Below are 20,297 nucleotides of genomic sequence, written 5' to 3' on the forward strand. Positions count from 1 at the left end.
GTGGATTTTATTTTGTAATCCTGCCTTTTCCCAGCTTCTTCGCCTCCCTCGGGGGCGGCGGTGTCCTCCGAGCCTTGTGCTCGGGGGCCAGGAGCTGATATTTAAGCAGGATTTAGGCAGGATTTCCCCCCAAACTGCGGTTTTAATTCCTGGCGTTGAGCTCTTTATAACTCAGTGGGGGCAGTTGGTTTCAGCACTTGCTGAACCAGGCTTTATTGATGTGCAGGGATGGATTTTGAGCAAAAAAAGGGAAAAAAAGGTTGCTGCAGAGCCTCTTTCCCCCGTGCTGGGGGAGTTTGTGGTCAGGAAAGCCTGCCTGGCGCGATGAATTTGCTGTTTTTTTGTTTTTTTTTTTTCATATTTCAGGCCAGGAGAGGCGGTGTCTTCCCCTGCCCCGACCCCAGGCACCAGCACCCAAAGGTGCAGCCCCAAACCCGTCCCCAAAAGCGGGTGCTGGGCTGGGGATGTGATGGGGGCCACGGCCCCGCTCGCAGCTGCTCCCACCTCAGTTTTGGGAGCAATTCCCCGGATTTCCAGCTTCTGTTGGAGCCAAACGTTTGATTTCTCCCCCCTCCTGCCTTCCTGTGCCGTGTCCCTTCCTCTGCGGGGCTTCTCGGGGGAAGGAGCGGGGTCGCCCATTAACATCCCTGCCTTTTTTCCAGATTCCCCAAGCAAGCAGTGTGCTAGAGCTTCAGACCCGTAAGTTTTACAAACCCACTCGCTTTCGAGCACCAGCAGCAGAGTCGTAACCCGGCGCTGAAACCTGCAGAGATTTTCCCCAAATTTGTGTTGTTTTTATTTTTTTGCAGTCCCCAGGCTGCCATTTCCTCCGGGATTTTGGCTTTTGCCCTCGGTTTCCCTAAGAAAAGGAGGCGATTGCTGCCCAGGTAGCAGCGAGGCTTTCAGATGGACCTGTGCTAATGCCTGCATAATGCCAGGCTGAGGCTTTTTTTTTTTTTTTCCCCTCTGGCAGAGTCGTTAGCCCTGCAGGTCTTAGATAAAAAGAGTTGCAGGCTTGCAGAAAATAAAAAAAGAAAAGGAGCTAGGGGAGATGAGGCTCTGCTCAGCCCCCACTTTTGCCCTGATGCATGCCAGCGTTTGGCATTTAGGCTCCAGGAGCCCGAGGGCGTGCTCTTTGCTGGCTTTTTTAGCATAAGCAAAGCCCACAAAGCCCCACAAAGCCCCACAAAGCTGAGCTTGGGTTGTGGGTTCCGCCTGGAAAAGGAGAGAAGTCTACAAAGGAGAAAAGTCTCATTCACACCGATGAATCTCTAAGGGATGCTGAGCCTCGGGAGAAAAAATACACCTGTATTTTTCTTATTATTGTGCCCAGGACGAGCTGGGGAGGTGTAAACCGTGTGCAGGGCGTGGGGAATTTGGGATTTCCTCGCTCCGGGAGCAGTGCGGGTTCGTGGTGTGTTTGCAGACCCATCCGTTGCGTTTTATTTCGGGTTTTCGCCAGCCCTTCCTCTTGAAATTCGCAGAAAAACGCCGGTAAAAGCCCGAGCCCGTTGCTAATTTTAACAACGATTTGTTTTACGTGCCTGAGGATAGCAAAGAGCTGGGTGCTGGGACGGTGTCCCCGGCTCGGGGACAATCCTGCTTCGCTTCCTCTCTCTCTCTCTCCTATCGTGGAAAACCCGTGTGACTCCCAGCCCGGCGTGGGAGGAATTTTGGCAAAGCGTTCCCGGCGCCTTGCCTCATTTTGGCAACCCGATTTTTGTGTTCGAGGCTGGGGCAGAAAGGAAGAGGCTGCGGCCCCGGCTGCCTCCTGGCTGCTCCTCTCGGAAACCCCTTCCCGGCGATACAGAGGGGGAAAAAAAATAATTCTGGTTTGCCTAAAAGTGGCTGCTGGATGCTCTCGAGGAAATCTCCGTGGCTGAGAGCTGCGCCCGGGACCTGATTATTGATTGCATCTGGTTACCGGTGTGAACGTTTTGGGGTTGGGTCTCGGCCGTGCTTGACCTTGGTGCTGTTCTCACCCCCTCCAGTGCTCGCTTTTGAGCTTTTAACTCCTCCTTCCTGATGGCCGTGCGTTTTGGGCAAGTCTGGGACTCTACTTTTTGAGATCCTAAAAAGGGTTTGCTCCTTTTGGGCAGCAATTCGTGCCGAAATGCTGTTCCTAAAGGCTTCCGGCCGCCCCGTCGGCACGGCGCTGAATTACCGGTGTTCCCAACCCCATTAAATCACCTGTGGTGCCCTTTTTGTATCCACGGCTTGCTCAAGCTGCCGGGTCTTGTTTCCTCAATAAACACAAGCCCTGATATTGCTGCTGTAGGGGTGATTTATACCCCGTTAATAAGCTTTATCAGCCGGACCCGAGCCTCTGCCGTATTTTTACTGCTGGCGATCGGGCTTTCGAGCCGGTTGCTCCTAATTCTCCGTTGCTGATTGCTCAAATGGGGAAATACCCAGTTGGTTCCGTGCTGTCGCTGCGGAAACGTGCCTGAAACCTCTGCATCCCTTCGTGTAGTTTCCATTTAGGGGCCAAAATATTTCCCGAGGCTCTCCAGGTGTCGGGCACGGCGAGACCGGAGCAGCGCGGTTCGTCCTCCTCGCTCACGGAGGAGCTGCTTGGCTGTTGAGGCAGGATCCTGGCTGGCTTGCCGGCCGTCAGCATCCTTCAGGATGCTTGGTTTTGGGAGATTTGCTCTGGAAAAGCAAATTTCCTTGCAGAATTGTCCATGTTCAGATCCCCGAGGTGCCCTCCGAAGCTGCCGGTGGGCTGGGCGCAGGCTGGCGCGGCCACGCTTGGGGTGACAAAGGTCTAAGGGTGAGTTTTGTGGTTCTGCCTGATGTTCACCCCTTCTTTCTGTGTTTTCTTTTGCATGTTTTCCCGGCTGGATTGCAATAGAGAAGAAGAAAATGAGGTGAGTAAAATTAATTCCTTTCTTATGGCACTCCTGAAACAGACTTTAGCCCAGCGTGGTTGTTCGGAGTTAGGGATTTCCTGAGCCTTGGGGCCAGATAAACCAAAGGGCAAAACCCAACCCTGCCTGCTTGGACAGGGACGAGAGACACCTTCATGTTTTATCCTGTTTTTTCGGGGTGTTTTCAGGTCAATGGTCAGGTCTGGAGGGGCAGGGATTGCCCTCAGTGCCACCTCTGCATCTCTTTGCTCGTGGCCGCGGGCAGCAGAGCGCGGTGGTGCCTCTGAGTCACTGCTTTAGGTAGGTTCTGCTCTCTGCACCACGACAAGATGAATATTTAAGGACTTCATCCATGGAAAACGAAGCCTTCTGCTGCATTAATGTGTGGGGAAAGGAGGAAACTTTCCGGGACTGGAACTTTTTATGACACCCCAGCTGAGGGAAAGACCGCTGCTAATAATTTTTGATGCTTCAGGACCACGTCTGCTCTGGCTGAACGTGCTGTGCGTGCTTCTGCCTTCCCAGCGGCTGGAGAGCTGCAGGGGCACTGCCTCGTGCTGCTTCAGTCGTTCCTCAGCAGTCATTCATCTCCGTGGAGTACGCAGAGCGAGCTCCTGCCGCCTTCCCCCGCTGCACTACGCCCACAGCAGCGTGCTGGGGAGCGTTTGCTGTCTGTGAAACATGAAAGGCAGGAGAACTTTTCCACTACTCTGCCAGTAATTGCTCCCTCTTACATTTCAAAAGCTACCTGTGGAATGTATTTTACATTTATGTAAGGCATGTTTTTTAAACTTGGTGCTATTTAAGGAGAAAAAAATATCCCTGGAAGGGTGAGCATGTGAGGTTGAAACATTTGTTCTGAGATGCGTGATCTCTGCTGAAGAGATATGAAAAGCAGTGGAACGAAGCTCAGCAGCTCCTTTTTTTCCCTCCAGTCCTGTGTTTTGTGCAAAGGTGGCTGGATCCAAACCCTGTTATTCGTGTGCGAGCTCAGGTTTCAGCTCTGTTGTGCTTAGAGATAGAAAGGTTGTAATCAAAACAACTGGCATAGATTTCTGTAACTGAATTTTGGACATAAATAATTTCAGCAAAGTTCTACTAAGACAACTCCAGAATGCTGATGCACTGTATTTACTGTGATTTTATATATATATGTAGTGTATAATTGATATAACAGGTGAATCCAGTCCATGATAACAGTTTGGATTCAGATTTGTGGAGACTTTTTCCCTTAGACATCCAGATACGTGTGAAGATAGGAACCTGATTTCTTACTCTTAGGTTCTTCCGATGCATATGCCCAGGTCAGGGTAGAAAGGTGTCGATTTCTGGTCACGGAAGGAGAAGAAGTGACCCGACAAACTCACAAAATGATGTTCCCTTGCTCTCGGAGGACGGTCTCGGTAGCGTTCAGACACGTAGAAACTCCAACCGAGTGGGCTGAACTCTTGTTTTTGTCCTTTATGCTTCGTGAATTTGGTTGTGTGCACTTAGTCTGTTGTCTAGGTTCAAAAAATAGATAATTTCTAACGTGTTCATCCCTTTGAAAACAGTATTTTCAGCAGCCTTTCTAGAGATGAGTGTGGGGCAGTGTTGGTGAGGAAGACAAGCACGTGGACGTGCCTCTTTTCAAGAAAAGAGGCCCTTTCAGCATCTGAGCTCGTTTCAGAGCACCCGTGAGGTGGCACCAGTTGTAAAGGAGTCAGCTTTTTGCCCCCAAGGCGTGCGTGGTGCTAGGCTGGGTAGCCAAGACGATGTCATATGGAGGCCGTGACATGGTTCACACAATGAAAATAGTAAACCCACATGTTTCGTCGGATATGAGGTTATATTTGTTTAAATTACATCTAGGCATGCAAGCAAAATGGGATGGGGCTTCCGTTCCACCACCCTCCTTAATAATTTACCGCGGTGCCTTTAGCCTTAGCAGCTGTGCGTTGTGTTACAGAAGTTAAAGGATAACTAAGCACATCGTAAGTCACCGTGGGCAGCAGGAAACCTCTGCTGCTGCCAGCGATGTGTTCATGCAGTAGTTACGGGAGGGAAACCTCGCCGTGTACGGTGTTCCGACTGCTAGGACTGTTTGCTTTGGAGTCATGCTCCTCGCCCAGAGTGTGATTAGAATAATGCAGTTTGGGTTTATGGGGATGAGGGAGATGGAGAGGAGCAGCCCTTTAGCACAGCGTGACAGCATTCATCTTTGGGGATCGTGCTCTCGTTCCGCTGCGGTGGATGGCGATAGAGCTTCTGCGGGGACAAGCCCGGAGCTTTAAAATAAGTGGACAAACGCCAAGGCAAATAAACACGCTCTGCTTTTTGCTCTGAAAGCTGCTAATCTTGGGCTTTGATAACTGCGTTCTGTAAGGTGAGAGGTTCCTTACTCTGTGTTGACCTGCTTGTTAGCCCGAGACTTGTCGGGAAGGATGAATGCCCGAGATAAAGCAGCACATGGGAAAGGACGGGGCCTAAAGCTGTGGCTGTAGCTCTTGGTAGCCTGACTCACCCCGAAACCAAACGCATCCAGGTGCAGTCTGCCGGGGTGTGAAAGCAAACACACCTAAGGCTTAAAAGTGCAGGGTGTTGGGTGGTGTGAGACCATAGAAACAGAACAAATAAAGTAGCGCTCTCTCTTCGATTAACTTAGTGTGTCGAACCCCTTCTTTTTTTTTTTTTTAATAAGAATTAAAAAAGAACTTTCAGCTTGGTTATTAATAAGTCAGTTAAAAAGCCTCAGCCTGAATCCCAGAGGAGGTACTGTTCGAGACTCGAAATGAGCAGATAATTGATTTTGATCAAAAGAGAGGCAGGCTCAGAAAAGCAGCGTGGCTGTGCTGTCCCAGACTTCAGCCCAGGATATCAATTTCTATTTTATAATCATAAAAAATTCACCAGGTAGAAGAAAATTGCTCAGTGCTCCTGTAGAACAGAGTTGTTTTTTTTTTTTAAAAAAACCTTCTTCTAACAGCCTTTTTTTTTTTTTTTTTTGTCTTTTCCAGAGCAAGACTGAAACCGTGCAGAAAGCTGGCTTTATCAAAGGCCCAGTGTTCAAAGGTGTTGCTTCTAGTCGCTTTTTGCCCAAAGGCACCAAAACAAAGGTTAACCTTGAGGAGCAGGGAAGACAAAAAGTGTCTTTCAGCTTTAGTTTAACCAAGAAAACCTTACCGAACAGATTTCTGACCGGTCTCGGAAACGAGAAACAAAATGAAACTCAGAACTCCCCAGCAGTACCCCTTCAGACTGACTTTAACCCCAAAATTAAAATGGACCTTGGGGATGCTGCTGGTTCAGCTGAGGAGTCCTCGCCTCCAAAACCGAAGGTAGAACTGGGGAAGATCCATTTTAAGAAACATTTACTTAGCGTCACTACCAAACCACCGCCACCAGCTGCAGCAGCGACGTTGCCGCCGTCGGCTCTGGCACCGGTAACGGAACCGGTGGCAGCGGCCGCGGACTTCCCGTCGACACCGCCACCGCCTCCTCCACCTCCTCCAACAGCATCACCAGCAGCATCCATGCCAGTTCCCGCAGCAGCAGCCTTGCCACAACTGCCCGTAACGCTCATGTCGACGCTGCTGCTGTCGCCGCCTGTAGAAGCAGAAGTCCCGGCTTCGAAGGAGCCGTGTCGCGTGGTGCCGAAGGAGGCTTTGGAGCAGGACGTCAAGCAGGATGCAGTATCGCACGGTTTGGAAGAGCACGTAACCCTACACACGGCCGAGCAGGTGGAAATAACTCCACAGAAGGAAGATTCCCATATTGGGAAAGACGACGAGGTGTCAGACAGCTCGAAGGGTGCTTCTCTGGGCTCTAGGAAACAGGGTTCGAAGAGGAAGTTCTCCCAGTCCGACGGCACGTTGCTGGGCTCCGAGTCTGACGAAGACTCTGTGAGGACTTCTTCCAGCCAGCGCTCGCACGAACTGAAGATATCCAGTGCGGAAAAAGAGAGAGATCCCAGGAAAAGCTCTGCGTCGCTCAGGGGAGAAGATCTGGTGAAGTCCTCCTCGCGCTCCAAGTCGGACAGAGATGAGAAGTACTCTAGCTATTCCAAGTCGGAGCGAGATTCGCGGTACTCGTCCTCCCGGTCGAGGTCAGACAGGGACAGACGGCGAAGCCGGTCTCATTCTCGTTCCCGGTCCGATCGGGGCTCCCGAACCAGCTCTTCGTACTCGAGGTCGGAGCGCTCGCATTACTACGAGTCCGACCGCAGATACCACCGGAGCTCCCCTTACAGAGAAAGGACAAGATACTCTCGTTCGTACGCGGATTCGAGGGCGAGGGAGAGCTCTGATTCGGAAGACGAGTACAGGAGGACACATTCCAGATCTAGTGACTCGAGGCGCACGTCGTCCCACTCCTCTTCGTACAGAGATTCAAGGACTTCTTACTCTAAGTCGGACAGGGACAGCAAAATAGAGTCATCTCATGGTGACATGGAGAGGAGAGGAAAGTCTTCTTCAAAAGCAGATAGAGATTCAAAACGGACTTCAGAAAGTGAAGTAACCAAAAGGTGCTCTCCCCTTAATGAGCTCGGGTATCGAAAGGGGACATCCCATTCTAAGCCTGACAGTAATGTGAATTCCTCCCGTTATAAGTCCACCCCTTCAAAGACCCCTGCGCCAAAGCCTGATAAATTTAAAAGTTCTTTCTGTTGTACAGAATCGGTTGAAGAAATAAAGCAGCAGTCTAATTCTCTAGATTTAGAGACCTCTTGTCTAAAAAGCAATGAGATCCGAGTGTCCATTGCAAAAAGATTTGAAAGGGAAAAGACACTTTCTCCATTAAATCAGTTAAATGATTCACCCACTTTTAAAAAGACAGATGAATCAAAAGCTGGTTTTCCTCATTCAAGGTCTGAGGAACTTGCAGGAAATGAATGCCATGACAGTGTTAAGGAGCAAGAGACTTTAGTAAAGGTAAAGCACGAGCAGTTAAGAACGTGTTTCCCTATGGAAATGAATATAAATGGGTCCCCAGAGGGTAGGTCTGATGACTTGGCAACTCTCAGTGCCTCCAAAACAGAGGATGTCGCAGCGTCTTCTGACGATAGCCTGTGTAGGTCGGAAGTGTCACCCGTTGTAAAGACGAGTAAGTCATATCCATTGCCATCGAATGGATTTGAGAGCACGTATGCCTCTAAAGAGCACGAGCTAGGCGATTCTCGTGTGCAGTCCAGCGAGTGTAGCAGCCTGTTTAAGGAAACGGAGGCTCCGGTCCCAGAGCAGCAGTGCGAAGCTATGCCTTTGCCAGTCGTGAATGTAGATCACTCTAAAACGTTAATTAAGAAGCTGGATGATCAGGCGACTCCATGCGACAAAACCAAAGAATCAGTTTTTTGCTACATTTCCGATGATGCTACCCCTTCTTTGTACCATTCGGAGGTTGAAATCGAAGCAGAACCAGCAGAGCTAAAAGTTACCTCTGAGGCGTTTCTGGACGTGCACGTCGAACCGCAGACGGTGACGTGCGACTATGAAAGCCCAGAGGATCAAAATTCCAAGTCCGCCTGTGAAGACGATCAGTATCATATGAACCATGCCCATAAAACGAGCCTAGCTGTGGACAGCTCGAGCAGGGATTCCTCCCAGGACGGCTATTCCCCCCGAATCAGGTTGGACAATCCCGTGGTCGCGCAGCATCCCGAGGGCAACGTCCCCTCCAAGTGGGACAGGGCCCCGCCAAGCCAATGCGAGAGGCCAGCACACCATGTGGAAGCTGAGGAGATGCTGGAGGTGGACACCCGGCACGTCGACCTTCCTTTGGCGAAAGGCAAGCTGTCGTTCAAGGACGAGCATTCGTATTACTCCGAAGTGCCGCTGGAGCACCGCAGCAGAGAGGTCGCGGTGGAAGAAAGCGCGGTTTCTACCGAGGGACTTGGGTCTGATGACCTGAAAGAGCAAGGCCTCGGCACCTCAGTTGAGGACGCCGGGAACGGGCCCTTGGTGGCGTCGGCTTTTCCAGACGCTTTGTTTCCATCTTGTGACGTTGTGGTCACCGCTGAAGAAACGGAAACCCTAACGCAGGCCCCGACGTGTGACAGCAGCGGCGGCGCCTCCGACTTCGTTCCCGCTCGCCATGACGATTACTCGGACACGGCCGAGAGCGACAGCGAGGCGGGCAGCGACGACAGCGAGACGGAGGATTCCGATTCCGACGACGGCGTGCCGCGGAAACGGCTCCAGTCGGTTGTGGTGGTCCCCAAGAACTCCACCATCGCCATGGAGGAGAGCAGCCCGTGCTCCTCGCGGAGCAGCCAAGGCAACCGGCGCTACTCGGACCACTGGGACGACGAGAGGCCGGAGCCCAGCCGGCCTTACTACGAAGAGAGGCCGGAGAATATGGCAAGTAAGAACGGCCCGCAGGCAGAGAGCAGGTGCTCCCCTCGGGGCATGGAGAAGAGCCCGGCCTCTTCCACCGAGCTCAGCAGGAAGGAGCCCGAAGAGCTTCGTCCAGACGCTTGCCAGCCTCAGAGCGACGGCGTTGACAGCACGAGTCAGGCAGATCTGGCGGCAGATTCTGATGGCAAACCCAACCCGGACGAGAGGCTGAAGGAGCTGGTGTCCGCGGGTAGACCTGTTGGCCTGCAGGAGGAGCGGCCATTTTGTCTGCCCGAGAGCTTGGAAAGCGCCGATAACTCTCGACACCAAGCCAACGCTTCCCAGCCGGACAGCAGGCAGGGGAAGGGTGGGCTTAATCAGTCTGGCCTCGGGGAGTTCTCCAAAGTGGACGGTTTTCATACAGCGGAGGATTTGGGTGGTTTAGGCTGGGATTTCTCCCAGCCGGAGAAGCCCAGTAGCACCTACCAGCAGCCGGATAGCAGCTTCGGGGTCTACTCAGGCTACGTTTACCAGCCAGGTTCGGGAGCCTACAGCGGCTCTCAGAACTACTGGCAAGGCAACGGTTATTGGGACGCGAGGTCTGCTAGCAGGCCGTCTGGAATTAATTACGAACGGATTCAAGGGCAAGTGCCGGATTCTCTAACGGAGGATCACGAGGAGTACGAGGAGGATGACCGCTGGGATGATGAGTGCAAGGCTCGTTTTGCCAGCTCCCCGAGTAAATTCCACGCTCCTGAGCAGAAAGAGGCAGGTTCTGTGCAAGCCCACGAGATCAGCAGCAATTCCACCAAGGAGCCGGGGTCCGCCGGGGAGAAGAAGGAGGAGGTGAAGGCTTTGGAAAAAAACGACGTGAAGGAGCGAGGGCCGCCAAAAAAAAGGCGCCAGGAGTTGGAGAGTGACTCTGAGAGCGATGGCGACTCGAGGGAGAGGAAGAAGGTAAAGGCAGAGGGGGAGCAAGCGGAGGCAGCACCGCAGGACTCCTCCATGGTCGGTCGCTTGTGCATCATGGACGACTTCCGAGACCCGCAGCGCTGGAAGGAGTTTGCCAAGCAAGGCAAAATGCCCTGTTACTTTGACCTGATTGAGGAAAACGTGTACTTGACGGAAAGGTAACTGAGTTTTCTTTAATTTTATTTTTTTACCTTTACTTTCTTAATTTACTTTGAAAATTTTAAAATTTTCTTCAATTTTATTTTTTTTACTTCTAGATTTCAACTTGTATTTGATTCTGTGATAGCTTTTTTTTGATTTTTTTCTTCCTTTTTTTTTTTTCTGTGTTTTCTGCTGTCCACCATTCATATGACCCCCCCCTCCCAGTGGTGAGGCTGCAGTAGAGCCCAGAGCAGTGCAGCAGCATCACCCCCGGGCTTGTCAGATCTCATTTTTTTCAGGGTCCCCAAAGGACAACCCTCAAGACAAAGGGAAATCTGGGCATGGGAAAGGTTCTGGACACACGTTGGGTGTTTTCAAAGGCTTTGGGTGCTTGCACGTAATCATTTATCATCTCAAACAAGTTATTTTAGCTCTAACAGCTGCAATTTGAAATACCAGAAGTGAGCTGCTGATTGATGAGCCCTTCTGCATGGGAATATTGACCAGGATGTGGTCCCTTGGAAAAAAAAAATCTGTTTATGAGCTTTGGGCTTCAGTAAGTGTGTTGCTTCAGAGCTCAACAACCTTCATCCTTGCCCCAAAATATTAAATCCTGCTTTAATGGAGCTCTGTACCAGTTTGTAACCAGTCTTTATTTCTTGGGCAGCCTGGGGTAAGGCTTGCTCATCATACATGCCTGTTAAAGCTCCTTTCTCACCTCGGGATGCCTCCCTCTCATAGTCTGAGGCAGAATAAAGCAGGGCTGTTTTTCAAGCACCCAAACAAACACCAAACCCTTCTGCAGCGAGGGCACGGCAGCGGTGCGGGGGAGCTCCACGCGTGTGGATTTACACACGCGCTGGGTTTTTTGTAGCGGGTCTTGATACTCAAGTGTTTGTTGCTTCATTTGGCTGCTCTGAACTGTGTTGTTCGCCAAAATGCTTTAACACATTTATATAAAAAACATAATTCTTAATTCAGAGCCTGAATATAGACCACTTACGTGTAGACAAAACTTGCTGTTTATTTCAACCCAAGTTTTTTTTTTTTTCTTACGCCTTTTTTTTTTTTTTTGTCTTGCTGGGATCCTCACTCCAAAGCATTTCCCTTGCAAGGGCTAATTATCTTATGGCAACTAAAATATCACTTAGTAGATGCCTTTGGTGCCCTACCTTTGCTGTAACTCCAGTTTTCATATATATATATATTTAAGTCATCTTATTTGACAGTAAAGCAGAGGTTTAAGTAGCTAAACCCTTCAATTAATTACTTTTTTAAAAGAATGCTTTTTAAAAACGATACACGTGCTCACTAACGTTTTATGTGCTAATATTTTAGAACATAGGTTTTCTCCTGGCCTTTGAATCGGCGAAACCAAACGGAGCATTGCAGGATAGCTGAGCTTGGAGGGAGCTCTGGAGATTGTCTCCGGAGCATTACGTCCGATTACAGAATATAGGATTTCAAAAGAGGCCAATCAAAGCCTTTTATCCTCTTAATTTAAACCTTTTAACTTGTACTATGTGGTGAGAAGTCTTTTAGCTGTAAAATTTAGACGTTTCTCAAAATGGGCTTCCTTACTGGTACGACGAAATAAAGGGTTTTTAGTCCAGCCTCTGTGTGCAGGTACGTACGTGGGTGCACACAACTATCTCAGCTGTGTTTCAATGACTTGTCTTCCGCAGAAAGAAGAACAAATCTCACCGGGACATCAAGCGGATGCTGTGCGAGTGCCCTCCTCTCTCCAAGGAGGAACGAGCTCAGGGGGAGGTCGCTTGTGGAGAAGACTGTCTCAACCGCCTGCTCATGATCGAGTGGTGAGTCCTGCTTCTTGAGTGGCCACCGTTGTACGTGGGATGAGTGGGGAGCCCCTAAAAGTGTTCAAACCTTTCTGGTCGTTGGCAGCAAGTTGTCTTCACGCTCCCATTTCCAGTGGCTGCTGTGGATTGAGCGTCAGAGCCCGTGTACCAGCGTTTAGATCTGACCTTAGATCTTCTAAGCCAGTGCCTTCCTCAGTAACCTCCTGCTAAAAACTGACTGCAAAGGCCTGGAGTCCTCTGCTCGTGAGGTTTAATTCTGCTCTGTCGTAAACGTGGTTGAAGGGAGAGAGTGAGAAATGCAGGTGTAGCTCTGTGTGAGATCCTCATCTCCTTTCGCTTCTCCTTTGATGTCCCTGCTCTCCCCAGAGCCCTACCAGCCTTCTGCTCTTGTCTCCTCCTCTCCTGGAAGAGGTTTGGAGGCCAAGGAACCTGGCTTGGCATGAGCAGGAGGCAGGGCTAGGTGCATGTGGCTGGGACTGATGGTCACAGCAAGGGATTGACACCCTGGCATGCGGATCATTACCAGCTGGGGTGGAAGGAAAGGAATTACGTGGCAGAAGCATTGCCCTTTGGTTTTAATTTAGCCCAGGCAGCAGATGTAGGGAAGGGAGAGATCTCAGGGGAAGAACCCATAAAAACGTGGAGAGAATTGGCCACTTCAGCCCATTTGGATTATACGACGTGCGAGTGCAGTAGCATTTGGATTGAAAATGGTTTTTTATCTTCTTTCCAGAAATAAATTGTCTGCATTTGCATGTTGACAGTCAGATGGTTATGCTTTTTATAGCAAAACACATTTGAAAGTTTTACACTGAATTTATTATGGCTCCTCAGTATCTCTTCCCCATCTGAGCTGTTGCTGTTGCCGCTGTCGTCCTGCTGGGAATTGATTTGTTCCATTTCCTTCCCTTAGTTCTTCCAGGTGCCCAAACGGCGACTACTGTTCCAACAGGCGCTTCCAGAAGAAACAGCATGCAGATGTTGAAGTGATCCTCACTGAGAAGAAAGGTTGGGGACTCAGAGCTGCCAAAGATCTCCCATCGTAAGACTTTGCTCTTCGAATGACGTAGCTGTGCTGTGTTACTCCCTCGCGAGCGGAAAATAACGTGCTTGCAGTTCCTTAGCTTCGCCGCTGTTAGGAGATGTGCTGCATTTCCTCCAGTTTTCTGTGCTGTCCTTGCTCGCTGTCGTGTGTTCCCAGCAGTTACCTGCATGTACGTACCCTAACTGAGTATTAGATGGGGTTTTCCCCTCGTCCACCAACCTGTTCCCAGCAGGCTTTCTGGCAGACGTGCCTCTAGCTTCCTCTTGTGTTTAATCTGTGTTCCCTCCTCTCCGTGTTTGGCTCCGTCCCACCGCTTCAGAGGAGAGTCTGTTCTTTTTCTCTTCCCACCTCTGTGGAGCTTTTCCTCTTCTGGAGTCTTCCTCCTCCTGGCTGCACTGCACGGAGAACCTGTGGGGCTCCTTCCTCCCCCGTTAGCCTGTCGTTAGCCAACTGCTGTGCTTCGGAGTGCTGGTTCTCCATCAGTGATGCCTGCAGACCCAAGTCTGCTTTTGACTCATCTCTATTTAGCTAAACTTGGGTATTTCTTGCATTTTTTGCACCTGGATCGATGCCTTGGTGCACAGAGGAGCTGGTTGGACGTGAACACAAGTGTTGCCCTGCTCTTGAACCCATCAGCCTCCTCCTGAGGTGGCAGCAGGATGGGTGCCAGTGTTGGATAGACCGAGGAGTTGCTGGGAGCCTTCTGCCACACCAGTTGTTCTCATAATCACGAGAAGAAAAAGAGCTTCAAGTCCTCGGGAGAAGAAATAGGACTGCGTGGTTTCAAGGAACTGCTTGGGGCTGAAGCACAAAGGTGCAGCAGGGAGGAGCAGGACAAACAGGAGGCAAATCTAGGGGCTTGGTGGGAGCGTAGAGGCTTTGCCACGGGAGAGTGGCTGCATGAGGAGCGGTGCTCTTACAGGGCTGCGGGACATCTGGATGGTTTTTTTACCCCAGGTTCAGACAGCATCATTTGTCGTGCGTGTCATCCGGGTCTGGGTCCCCTCTCGGATCCTTGCAGGGCCTGCAGGAGTCAGCTGTGAAGCTCTGCAGATGAACAACAAAAGGCTTTGGAGGATAAATTGGTGGCGTGCCTTGCTGGGAGTTTCACCAGGCGCTGTGATTTACATTTCAAAAGGCTGCGGGATGGGCACGGGGAGTCTGCTCAGTCTCAAGTGCATGAGAGAGGCTGCGAGCTTGAAGTCTATCTGCCTGGAATTTAATTGTGCAAAGATTTTCTCTAACTCGGGGTATTTCAGTGAGTTTCCGTGGAAACTGATTTTTTTTTTTTTTTTTTTGCTTCTGTGGAAGACAAAGATTTGTGTTGAGGAATCCAGCGATGGGTTCTGACACTCCTAAGTATGCTGTAGGTCTTACAGCAGCATCTTTTAGTGCTACATCAAACACCCGAGGCTAATTCAGAGGGGAGATTTGGCTGCTTTAGGGGAATGCCAAGTTATCTAAGATGCACTGGAGACAATTCTGCTTATGCAGAAAACTCCTCCTTGCTTATGCAAAAACTCCTCCTGGGAGGAGACAGCCTTCTCCTGGAGGTCATCCCTGTCTCTTTGGGTGGAAAACTGCTTTTTTTGGTGAACAGGGAGATGGAGGAAGGTGGACGTAATTAATAAACGAGGGCTGGAGGGGAAGGGCTGCGAGGCCACCGTGGTTCTGCACAAAAGGTCCCTTCCCATCCAAACCATTTTCTGATTCTCCAGGCCGGGATGGAAATAGGATGGACACAAGGAAAGAGGCGATGGGTTCGGGCAGATACTAAACAAGGAAACTTGGGACAGGCAGCAGGAAAACCCAACAATTTTTTATAGCAGACTGGAGCATGCCGTGGAAATGGCAAGGAGTGCAGTGGGTGAGGGTTGAGCTGGCCCGTTGCTGTGTTGGGGTCAGGGTAATTGGTGCTTCTCCTCCATCTCTGCTTCCAGATTCACCTTTCCTAAGGCTAAAAAATAAAAAGTTTTATTTTTTATTGACCCTTCATTTCACTCACCGCATCAGCAAGGTGCAGGCAGGCTTTCCATCGCCATTTAGGAAGCCCATCTGCCTGCACCTTCTGGGAATCCTCCTCATTTTCCTCTTCACATCACTTACAAAGTCTCATTCTTGTAGAGAACCAGTTCTGCTCGAAGGGAAGCTTTGTTCTTGCGTCCGGGCCTTTCTCTGGGATGTTCCTACCCCACCACAGCCGTGCCATGGTGTCAAAAATAAATCAATCTGAAGTGCCTGAGACGAAAGCTGCAGTACGATCGTAGCTCTAACCAAAGGACTCGTCTCAGTGGCAATTATTTTCTGTTAATTGCTCGTGGCTGAGCGGAGTTGATGCTTCTCCCTCGTGTGCTTTGCAGGAACACCTTTGTGCTGGAGTACTGCGGGGAAGTGCTGGACCACAAGGAATTCAAGGCGCGTGTGAAGGAGTATGCCCGCAACAAGAACATTCACTACTACTTCATGGCCCTAAAAAACGATGAGGTGAGCGGTGAACCCACCAAAACTCTGCTCGGTGTTGCCTTAACCCTGCCTGCCTGCAGCCCTGGCTCAGTGTGAGCACACTGCCTGAACTCGGCGTTATTTTTCCAACACAAACCACTCCAGAAACCCCAAGAAACCAAATTTCCTCACTCCCCCAGCTCACAGAAATAGGCTAAACCGGGCCACTTTTAGCTGGCGGACTCCCTCCGTGCAGAATTACTGTCATTGCAATATTTAGATACCAGAAGTCCTTAATTATTTATCTTTGCTCCAGCTTATCAGCTATTTTAGACCCACGGAGCTGTGGAGCTGCAATGCAGGGAGCTGCAGCGCTGCTTACCTTGGGCGGTGGGCCCTGGCCTGCTGCGAGCGAGGTGTATAAATAGAAATTTAATACCCTATTCTGCTTGTCTCTCCTCTGAAGATATATATTTTTTTTTTTGGGTCTTGGTAGCTTTACAGTAAAGGAGCTAAAAATACACCCAAGTGCTTTTTTCTTTTCCCTCCACGTAAGCGATTTTGGAAGCTGCCACGGGATTGTTACGTGATCCCAAGGGAGCACAGGGATGTATTTTGCCCAGTTAGGGAGGGTGCAGTGATCCAGGAGGCAAATCTCCCATTAAAACACAATCTGCGTGGCAAAAACGTTCGGTTTCACCAGCCCAGATACTCGTTGTGCCACGTATCAGAGGGTCAGAAACCGATATTAAAAATTTAGGATCCCAACCACACCGAATTGCTCTGTATTAAGTCGTAATGAAAACTAAGAACCACAGACCGGTTGCGAAGTGTTCTTCTGGGGGGGGCTTTTATTATCCCTGTAAGATCCATTCTCTCCAAATCAAACAATTTTGATAGCTGAGGGAGGAAAGGTTGGTGACTTGTGCAGTTCTCCTTCATGGTGTGCACAAACATTCCTCGTTCCCGGGTACACTGCCCAACATTTCTGCCTAGAGCACGGGGAGGAGGGGCAGTTCTGCCATATTTGTTGTTTCTTTCTTTCCTTTTTAGATAATAGACGCTACCCAGAAAGGAAACTGCTCCCGTTTTATGAACCACAGCTGTGAACCAAACTGTGAGACACAAAAGGTAAACTGCTGGTTCGAAGCTGCTGCTGCTGGCTTCTCAGCTTCCCTGGCCTGCGACTTGGCAAGCTCAGAGTGACAAGCATTTCTCCTTTATCTTCGTGTCTTTTTTGTGTGTGTTGTTGTTGTAGCATCTCATTAGGCAAATGTAAACCTTTGAAACGGGCAAGTGCAGCTGATTCACTCAGCAGATTTAAAACTTATCACCCTTGCTTTGTGAAGGATTAGTCTTGCTAATTTAATAGGGAAAAGAAATCAAGCCTGGCTTTTGCGGTAATTGTTGTCATCTTGTTTTCTCCTTGCCTTAGTGGACTGTGAATGGGCAGCTCAGAGTTGGGTTTTTCACCACCAAACTCGTCCCATCGGGTTCGGAGCTGACGTTTGACTACCAGTTCCAGAGATACGGGTAGGTCTCCCCTCTCTCTACTTAAGCTGCTGCAAGTGGGTTTTGTGAGTGTTGAGGAAATCCTGCTACAAAACTGTTTGAAAGCCTCACCTAGCAGAGCGGTTGTAAATGAGCTGGAATTCAACTACATAAAAAATTACCTGGATAAATTTTCATCCATTACAAACAACAGATTTTAAGAGGAATTTTCTGTTTTATTTAATATTTATTTTCCAGTCTCGCTTTATTGGCTCTTTCTTACCCTTCATACCATCTCCCTGCAGTGGAAACTTCCCAGATAATTACCTGACTGTTTCTTTCTTCTGTCTATTAATTGGCCAAGCTCTAGGCTTTGCCATGCTCTTAAATAATGTTTCTTCTTTCTTCCCCACCCATTACTGTTTTACAACTTAGCAAAGCTTGCAGGGGCTGTAAAAGCCTAGCAGATAGCACGTTTCCTCTTCCTGCCTGGCTGCAGCTTGGGCTTTGCTCCCTTCTCTGCACTTGAGCTGGATATTTTCTGTTACTGCTCGTCCAGGTGAAACATTTCCCTCTCTTCAAAGTGATCAGCACAAAATAGCATCTGACAGTCGTGGAAGGACTTGCAATTAAGAGATTAATTGTGGATCCAATTTATAATCCCTAGGCATCTTTACCGAATATAGCAGTTTAATGAGTGCCTCTTCCTTTTTCCTTCTGGATCCTGCTTTCTCTAACAGCACGGCTCTTCCTGTAAGCAGAGGCTCAGAAATGCATTTTCAGTTGTGTTACACATGGATTCATGCTAAAATGTCAGACACTGTCATGTCGTGTTCTGTTCCAAGCATTAATCAGGCACGGATCTATGAAGATGAGGCAGTATTTGGCCTGGTAGCTCGTTAGAGCCCCTAGGTGGGATTCATCAGCCTGAATTTGCACGTCACAAAGTTAGTGCCTCGTACCCAGGCAGGTCAGCACAGAGCTGTCTCTAAAGCTGGGAAAGTCACTATTCAATACGCAGTCTGTAGGGCCATAATTTTATTCGTGCCTGTATTAATTTGGCATCGCCCAAACCACTAGGCTTGGTGTTACGCCTGGGCTCTGTCTCCAGGGAGTTTTTTAGCTCTGATCTTGTTCGTACCCTTCCTGATCTCAGCTTCTGCTTCACACGAGACCCCGCAGTTTGGCTTCTCCATTTACCATTGGTACTGCAGAGCCAACTTCCTCCACTCTGATTCTAAAAAAAAAACCAAACAAACCAAATAAAACCCTGCACACTCTCCCAAGCAGTTTTGACATATAGTTTAAAATTTATGGCATGTCAAGTAGAAAATACAGAGGCTTTGTAAACGTATTGGCTGAAGACAAAGCACCTTAAATCTCTTGTGCTGTCCATTGTTGTAAATCTCTGCAAAAAAATGTCTTCCACTTGAATCTTCCTACTTCCACGAACCTTCAGCCCGTTCTTTATTTCGTTTTGAGCAATAAAATGCAAGCCTTTTTCCTAAGGAACGTGTGATTTTGGTTGATGGCAAAATACGGTAAGAGGTTCAGACCCAACACCCCCACCTTCACCTTTCTGGTTCTTGGTTCTTGACCTAGGAACTGTACCAGGCTTTGGTTTCTTGTGGAAATGACAGGATCACAGCAGCTGTTTGAGGATTGAGGGGTTTGTTTGAATGTTTAGTGGCCAGAACGAAAAACCTGGGCATGCAGAAAGTCTCTGTCCCCTTTCTTCTGAGGGCAGCTGGTGAAAAACCCACGTTCGCTGCCCTGTCCTTGTGGTCTGGGCAGCCTTGCTTTGCAGCAGCGTTGCAGGGAGACTCCAAGACAGAAAAAAACACCCGAGAAAACAGGGATGTGATGGCTTTCCGTGTTTTCTTGTAGCTGCTTAGCAGGTATTTGAAAAACAACGGAGAGGAAAGAGAGAGAGAAGTGCCTGGGCAGTGCCGTAATGGCCTTTTCTCATCGCAGTAGCGGGATGCACTTAGGAGTAAGATGAAGCAACTGACTGGAAATGCCATCAATTCGTTCTTTAACTGGTGTGTTGCTTCTGCCCACGAACAGCAAAGAAGCTCAGAAATGCTTCTGCGGCTCGGCCAACTGCCGGGGTTACCTGGGGGGAGAGAACAGGGTCAGCATCCGAGCGGCAGGAGGGAAGATGAAAAAGGAACGCTCCCGGAAGAAGGATTCGGTGAGTGTCGTTCCCCTCTGGCTGTGAGTTTGTTGTTTGTTTTCTTTTGTTTTTCCCTCAAGAACAGCAGCAACAGAGGGTTGGCTGAGGGCATGATGCTCTCTTCGTGAGTCTTCGGGTCACCGTTATAGTAGAGCCTTCCTCTAGGGTCCGTGACTCACAGCAACCTCAAGGCTTGGTCTTCATGAATGTGTTTTTATCATTTTATTTCACATGGGGCACGTTGAACACCTTGGTGCTTTAGTTAAATCTTTATTTCCTTGCTCTGGAGAGAGACTCTTGCAGTCTTGAGTGCATCCAGCACCGTCGACACCGTACGCTTCCCGTTCCAGGACGAGGCTGCTAAATTCCACGTGGGTTTCACAATTTGTTGGGTTGCGTGATTTTTAAATTCTAGGGAAAGACAAAAACAGCTCTGGCTTCACTGTGTGGGACGTTACCTGCAATTTGACAGCTAAAATGGTGCAGATGTTTGCCATCCACGGGCTAGGATGTGAAATTGGAACCTCTAATTGCTTTGGCCTAGAGGCAAGTCAGCGTCGAGGAACTTGCATGGACGTGCGTTGTGTTTGCTTTGACTTCAGCTTCAGTTGTGTTTGCAGATGTATGGGAATGAAATGAAGTAAGCTAAATCCAGACTTTTTAAAGCCTTTTTATAGCTCCTCATGCATATAATCCTCTCCAAGTGGTTACGTGAGCCTTCAATTTACGTTGAGTTGCAGCGATGGATTTGTGTGGTAGGTGGAGGAGGAAAGTTTGCAGAAAAGTGGTCAAAAGGAGATTTTTTCCTGAGTGCAAAGACGTGATTTGCGCTCTTCTTACTCTCTACTAAATTGAATTTTTCTGTGCTTGAAGCAAAGCCCTATTCCTGTAAATAACGTTACCTCTTTTTTTGGGAGGTGCTGCCTTCGAAAAGGCCAGCTTCGTTTCCCTTTGCTGCGTCTGAGAGTCAGGGAGGCAGGAAATAAATCATCTGTAGGTGGGTTTGAAAGGCAAATTGGTGCCACCGAG

General features: G+C 49.3%; 1 protein-coding gene across 2 annotated transcripts in view; it reads left to right on the forward strand.

Annotated features, from left to right (window-relative positions):
• SETD2 (SET domain containing 2, histone lysine methyltransferase) overlaps positions 1-20,297 on the forward strand; it is a 50,314-nt gene that overhangs the window by 3,588 nt on the left and 26,429 nt on the right. For both annotated transcript variants that reach the window (XR_004252924.1, XM_032181940.1), the window contains exons 2-9: positions 2,855-2,870; positions 5,867-10,311; positions 11,980-12,111; positions 13,028-13,156; positions 15,520-15,643; positions 16,655-16,732; positions 17,037-17,134; positions 19,160-19,286. Coding sequence is in view for 1 of the 2 variants with exons in the window: in XM_032181940.1 (XP_032037831.1) it covers positions 2,855-2,870; positions 5,867-10,311; positions 11,980-12,111; positions 13,028-13,156; positions 15,520-15,643; positions 16,655-16,732; positions 17,037-17,134; positions 19,160-19,286 (5,149 nt within the window). In the remaining variant the exon portion in view is untranslated. The remainder of the gene's footprint in view (positions 1-2,854; positions 2,871-5,866; positions 10,312-11,979; positions 12,112-13,027; positions 13,157-15,519; positions 15,644-16,654; positions 16,733-17,036; positions 17,135-19,159; positions 19,287-20,297) is intronic.

Source organism: Aythya fuligula, chromosome 2, assembly GCF_009819795.1.
Source record: "Aythya fuligula isolate bAytFul2 chromosome 2, bAytFul2.pri, whole genome shotgun sequence".
Lineage (NCBI taxonomy): Eukaryota > Metazoa > Chordata > Aves > Anseriformes > Anatidae > Aythya > Aythya fuligula.